The 6,537-nt window shown below is 37.3% G+C and overlaps 1 protein-coding gene across 3 annotated transcripts; it reads right to left on the reverse strand.

Moving 5' to 3' along the window:
• Positions 1-45: 45 nt before the first annotated feature.
• LOC114516870 (E3 ubiquitin-protein ligase TRIM33-like) lies at positions 46-6,302 on the reverse strand. Of its 3 annotated transcripts, XM_028536465.1 has the most exons (5): positions 5,075-6,302; positions 4,784-4,810; positions 4,037-4,291; positions 2,009-2,341; positions 46-596 (listed from the first exon to the last, which is right to left on the reverse strand). In XM_028536465.1, exons 1-4 carry the CDS (start codon positions 6,210-6,212, stop codon positions 2,016-2,018), a joined length of 1,746 nt encoding a protein of 581 aa, XP_028392266.1. In that variant the 5' UTR covers positions 6,213-6,302; the 3' UTR covers positions 46-596; positions 2,009-2,015. The 3 variants fall into 3 exon arrangements, with proteins under 3 accessions (XP_028392266.1, XP_028392265.1, XP_028392267.1); XM_028536464.1 differs by lacking the exon at positions 46-596 and having other exon boundaries at positions 612-2,341; XM_028536466.1 differs by lacking the exons at positions 46-596; positions 4,784-4,810 and having other exon boundaries at positions 613-2,341.
• Positions 6,303-6,537: the final 235 nt, after the last annotated feature.

Here is a 6,537-nt window from a genome sequence, read left to right on the forward strand (position 1 = left end):
TTGCATTTGCACTAATTTAAGTACGCTCTTTTCAGCTGTGGTGATTTATTTTCTTCTTATTATTTCGATCAAAAGTTAGTCTAAAGCGCAAGTGGTCCATTGCCTGAATGTGTACCAGAGAAACAAGACTGCATATAATCATGGTGTCAGATTTGCTAAATAGTTAGCAACCGTTATTTGCAGCTTTTATTCTCTTGGTGTTTTGGCCTTTTGTTTTCCTTTCAATACAAAGGAGAAAATGCATGCGATTTGATTCTATTGTGTTTATTCTGGCATTGGATCTGGAAGGTGCTCAGCTATTTAAATTAAAATAATAAGGCAAATTACAAAACAGTCTCCCTTCTTAATCCCTTCTTTACTGTACAGACTGCTTGCCATGCAGTTGTATGGACTTTAATGTCGTTTACTTCATCAAAATTAGAAGTTCTATCGATGGCTTTGCGAAGTTTGTTCACTGATGTTGTTGGAAGAGGCTTGCCACTGGGCTAGTTGAAACAAAAGCTAAAAAAGCGGTGTATTCGTGGGTTTACAAAGAGCCAGAAATGATGTTATTTTTACATTTTTGCCTGTCCGTTAAAAGAAGCCAATGTGAGTACCTTTATAATGAAAATAAAGTTTGAAGATTGGACAAATCTTGATTCCAACACATTATTTATACTCGTAATCGTTTAAGCAAACATAAGCGGCCAACGGACAACTGCGATATTAATTAACGATGCGCTGGTGTGTGCTTTGAGTCTTTTTTATGCCTTTGCAAGTACACAACCATACTAGTAGTTCATATCAAAGAGAACTTGGGTTGGGGACGAAGTGTCTTTGCACGAAACGTGAAAATTTTTACGGTTGCATTCTTTGCGTACTTTACTATGGTTTGATGCCACTGCATGACTTACAACCGATTAACCTTTTAATCGCTTTCATTGATTTTCTCAATCATTTGAAGTTTTAAATTCAAACATGGCTCAATTTTGAAATTTACTCTTTGTTATCATTTTTGAAAGCATATGACGAATGAACGATACGCTGGCGTGTGGTTTGAGCGTGCTGTGAACTTGCACGTACACTAAACGAGATATTGTTTGTTTTAAGAAGAGAATTTCTGCAGTATATGAAGGTTCTTTGCACGTTTTAGACGAATCGACCAGGCATATACAAAATATGGGTTGCTGGTGTATTGGTATCAAATATATTGATGACTTGCGTTAGTGAATGAGTGTTTTACAAATCATTGACAGCGAATTGTTGATTTAAATCAGGTCCAGTCTGGTGTTCACACATGCCCAGCGTTCTACAATAATATATGTGTTTCTCTAAATCAACCCTGAAGCTTGCTGTTTTGTTTGTATTCCGCGGTTCGTTCATATTGAAAACCAAAGTCAGCCATCTCTAAATATTCAAGTTGCTTAGCTAGAGGTTATAAATGTGGAAAGGCGGTAAAATACACACATAATTCAGCAAACATGGACTTGCGCCATGTTTTAATGTATCAGTATAATTGCTGAAAGAGCTTTTATTATGGAGGTGTAAAAACATTCGTGAATAAAGGCTTGGCGTTTGCTGTAAACGTCATTCTTAAGCTCTCTATTAATTTTCCTTTTGCGAAAGCTACCATTTCTGATGTTTTTAAATAGTAATTTTTACAATTTTTTGCAAAGGCCATGCCCCCAAAACTACCTTCAGTGTTTGCCTACTTCAGGGGAGAAGAGAAAGGCGTACTGTTCGCGACTTATTTTGGTCGCGGCTTATCTTTTTCGCCGGTATAAATCACCCTAATGCTTGCTTTAGACGCGCTTCAAGTGCCACGTGTTCGTCCGTAAAACGCAGGGGTTGCACCCCCTCCTAGCTAAGGTAGTCACACTACCCCCTCGGATTAAAAGGATTTGGAACCTTTTTTTGTACAATGACTAGTAAAAAGCTTTTATAACAGAAATGAAAAAAAAAACAAATCACTCATTAAAGGTTTGAAATTTGCTGTCAACGTCATTTTAAAGGTCTCTATTAATTTCACCTTCGTTTTAACTGTGAAAAACTTCAATTTCTGATGGAGTGAAAGTGCAGCTGCCCGCCAACAGAGCATTCGTTTGACGGACTCCAGGTTCATATCCTGGAGGAGGTTGATATGTGCCACCAAGGTTGCTGGATGAATTTTGGTTTGTGTTGGCATTGGAGCTGATGAACAGATCACGAACACCAAAGGCTGCTACCCAGATGTTCGAACAGCTGATTGCTCTGTTATTTTTACCATCCTTGATCGGACACTTAAATGGCCGCATATTCTCTTTATTTTTCAATGAAAACAAGAATGACGAGTAGGAACGTTTATACTCCCCGAAAACTGAAACTAAATAAGAAATATTTCTATTTATTGAATAAGTTTGCGTGAACATTGACAATGACGTATTGCTTGGAATGAGAGACTTGTCAAAAATGCCTATGAAGCCCTCTCTTACATTTGCTTCTTTTTATGAATTTGTGTTTAAGCAGTTCTTTTTTACCGCTAGTGTACAATAAAAGATTGATTGTCACGATTCCTATATTACATACGATAATAGCAACATTTGAGCAATTCTTTTTGACTGGCATTCTACAAACGAAAACACTTAAAAGACATTTTTGGATAAGTAAAAGTTATTCTACTTTTATCTTTACGCTACAATTTAAAAAATATTCGCTTTTATAATAGTCTTTCGCGTATACTTTTGCAATCGTGAATGTAGTGTTTTATATAATAAACAGAACGTTAAACGGTTGCGAGAAGATATGGATTTTTGTCTTCAAATCCATATATTTTCGTAACCGTATAATATGCTACGTTTTCAAGACAAGAATTATCATGACCCTCAACTCCACCACTAAAAATAAAATACTTTCATAAAATGTAGGTCACATAACGTCCTGAGAAAAACGTCCTTAAAAAGATTCAGATGTAGGTAACATATATGTTGAAAGGATACATTTTATTAGCAAACTTGGAGAGACAGGCATTTGAAAGAACTCAAAACTTAAGGTTAAAACCTCTCAAAATTGCTTATTCCCGTCAAGGAAATACAAAAAAATCATAAAGGGGGGGGGGGTGACAGCCGCTTCTGCACGCGCATCGGTTATGCTCGTATATATAAAATGAGTAGTCTGCTTGTTTAAAATTGCTCAAATTTCACATGTTTCGTATATCTCTGAACATAAACTCTCTCTCATATTCATTAAGAAGAATAACGAACTAAAAGCGTGTTAAATATTCTGAAAATTCTTGATATTTTAGCAAATATACCAATTCAAAATGTAAACAAGTTCTAAACGAGTTTTTCTACCCTGGCGAAACAAGCGATTGAAATTCGTTTTTTAGCTTAGAAAGTTTATCGCGAGTGGAATGTAGCGACTGACGTGATGTGATATGCGAACAAGAAACTGTCAAATATTTTTTAACTGAAATAGCATACGCACTTAAACGTATTAATTCCCTTCCTTGGTCTGTACGACCGCGATCTGTTCAGATCAAAATAGCCATCTATTAAATAACACGCCATAGTCAGGCTATTTATTAACTAGCACGTGAAGACCGAGGGGTCAGTTGTTCAAAGTCAGATTAGCGCTAACCCTGGTTTAAATGGTCTTTTTTGGGCTTATTAACTTTTCGTCTTTGCGTGTATTTTTGTCACTCACTTTTGATTTAGTCCATATAATAAACCGAACATTTAACCAAGATCCTATATTTATGACCCCACTCGCACACAGTTGTCGCATCTAGTTTCAGCACTGATAAAATCTTCATGTTGTAAAGTACGTTGCAAATTCATGGCGTTTTCGAGACAAGAATTATCATGACCCTCAGTGCCCCTAATTTGTTATGTGGGACTTCATCCCGCCGCATTTCTTCTTATCACTTCTTTCTTTGTCCCCCCCCCCTGCAAATATTTTTGCATCCGGTCGCCATTTGCACAACTTGTTCAGCCTTCTCGCCTAATGCATGGATAAATATTGAACGACATTGCCGTTTTCTGATGAGACGATGAGGAAATAAAGTATAAAGTGTACTCACATGTTGTCTGTCTCCAACTTTGATCAGTAAAACCACCAAAAACGTTGGTTCCACATTTCACCAAGGTCACTGTAGGTCCAACATCGTCACACTTTCTATGAAAATTGTTTGCGTCCCAACCATCACGTGAAGCTCGATAACAAAGTTGCCAACTAAACTTCTTATATTCCATCCACTCTACAAGTTGCTTCGCATATTCAATGTTACCCTCGAAGATGGTTGATCTCTCAGATAAGGACTGCTGCACAGGGTTGACTAAAATGATATTCATTTGATGAAACTTCTTAAGAACAAGGTTTAGTTATATTTTTCGGTAGTACCATTACAAGATTCAGAGGTATTCATAGGATTAGGTTCAGTTATTTTCAAATATTTCGAAATAGATCTAGTACACGGTCTGAAAACAATAGACATTGTATTTTGAACAAGGAACCAAAAATTAGTGATGTTTGAATTGGGAGCTAATCTAAACTATATCTTTTAGTTAGTCAGATTGTCTAAGAATACAATAAATACGTCTCTATACATCATAGGCTTAAAGTATACATGGGGGTTCAGGAGCTGGATTCCTACAAGAAATCCCACTGGCTGGTTTGCCTACGTAGATATTTTGGAACTTAAATTATTTGTCATACTCATACGGTATAAATCCAAAGATATAATATTAGTATGTTACGCCAAGGCGTTTCAAAGAGATTGAGAAAAACTAAAATATCAGTTCTCAAGACAAGAATTATGGAGATTAACCTCTTGTTTTCTTTAAAGCACCAGAAACTATATAAAGGAAGAGCGAAAATCTGTTTCAAAATAAAAAAAGTCTTGAATGAATATTTGTGAAGTTTACATTTGCTGAATTGAGATCAGCATCGACTTGTTGCGCCTTTCACAGTAAATGAAATACTTGCTTTCAATGCTGATATCATTTGAATTTCAAAAATACAGGGTTAAAAGCGAAACTCTCCTTGTGTACCTAAAAATAATCGCAGCTCTGTAATTATAGTAATATAATAATCATGAAACTCTAATATTTACACCTACCAAGTTTTCCTAAGTCGTTTAACTTCAAATTCTCCATGATGTCTTTGGTTGGTTTTGGATGATATTCAAAAAGGCCGTCGTGGACTGGCTCCATATTTTCTGGCCGTTCATTCTCAATGCTCCCAGCTTTTTCCTCAATCTCGTGTTTAAGAGCAAGGAGTACCTCGTCGCTTCCACTGGAGAGAATATTGCTGGTAAAATCCAACGAGCTTTTTGCCTTTTGGAAATAAGCTTTCACGTTAGCCTGTTGTTTCAACAAGGGCTCATTGGCTTCTCTGTATTTCATCTCAACTTGGTCAAGCAAGGCTGTCGTTTCTTTCTCGAGTTTCTTGGTAAACGCATTCAGAATATTCTGTTGTTGCTGCTTAATGGCGTCTCTTGCTTTTGTTGCGTTGTTCTTCAGGGTCTCCATTGCCTCTTCAATCTTACGATTACTCTCAGCTGCATCGTTTTTTTGCTTCTCAAATATACCGGAAGATGCGTTCAAAGCTTCCTTGTGCTGTACAACAACGTCTGTCAAAGGGAACCACGTATGTTCAGGCCGAGTGTGATTAAGATCCATGCAGTATCGACAAACAAGGACTTTGCATGTTTCGCAGTAGAATTTGAGTATTTTGTCGTGTTTCTCACAACGAGGTTTGCCCTTTACCTTCGCTCGATTTTCTGGCTTCGCTAATTCTTCCAACGTAAACACGACATGATCCTCAAAGTCTGTCCAGTTGTTGTGGGTTTCCAGACACTTTCCACACAGAAATTTCTCACACGATATGCATCTGCTGGCTGCAGGAGCGTTCGATTTACACGACTGGCATTTTACATGATGGGCTTGTTGCTGTATGCTGAGCAATTCCAACAGGTTGTTAATAAAGTGGTTTGCTGGCATTTTCTCGGCAATATTTTCCCCTTCTTTGACTGAAAACTCCGTGCGGCATAATGGACATTCGAAGATTTCTGGTACTTTCGCTTTAGCTTCAACTGCCTTCTCGCGCTGAGCGGCAACATAATTCTCCAAGCAGTGTTTACAAAATGAATGATAGCATGACAATGTCCGTGGTTGAGTCAATGTCTCCATACAAACAGAACACTCTAAAAGAGTTTCCATTTGCGTCACAGGAGCAGGATCTGGTGCAGTAGCCATACTGCTTTAGTCTTAATTCAACGAACGTCTTTCGTTCCTTGTCCAGACATATTGTGCAAGTAAAAAATATAAAACGTCGTGAACCCGACGCCAACTACATGCATGAGTGCTACTAAGATTACTAAGATTAGCATGTGAAAACGTATACTCCTATTTTACCCAGAAACCTCTTTCTATTACAAACACTTATTAAATACCCGATATTTCATTGGGCGATTCATAAGATCTCACATCCTGTTTCATTCTCACTGAACATAGATGCACTGAATTTTATATTAGGTCAAGTCTCTCGAATTTCTACCAAGCACAATCTTTTTATTCGATT

This window comes from Dendronephthya gigantea, unplaced genomic scaffold (assembly GCF_004324835.1).
Source record: "Dendronephthya gigantea isolate DGI-Jeju-01 unplaced genomic scaffold, DenGig_1.0 000006F, whole genome shotgun sequence".
NCBI classification, from domain to species: domain Eukaryota; kingdom Metazoa; phylum Cnidaria; class Anthozoa; order Malacalcyonacea; family Nephtheidae; genus Dendronephthya; species Dendronephthya gigantea.

Coding starts and splice junctions, on each gene's coding strand:
- LOC114516870 (XM_028536465.1), bottom strand. CDS start 6,212: ATGGCTACTGCACCAGATCCTGCTCCTGTGACGCAAATGGAAACTCTT. Junction 4,811..5,074: donor AAACGACTTAGGAAAACTTG/GTAGGTGTAAAT, acceptor TCCTTTATATAG/TTTCTGGTGCTTTAAAGAAA. Junction 4,292..4,783: donor TGCTTTAAAGAAAACAAGAG/GTTAATCTCCAT, acceptor ATATCATTTTAG/TCAACCCTGTGCAGCAGTCC.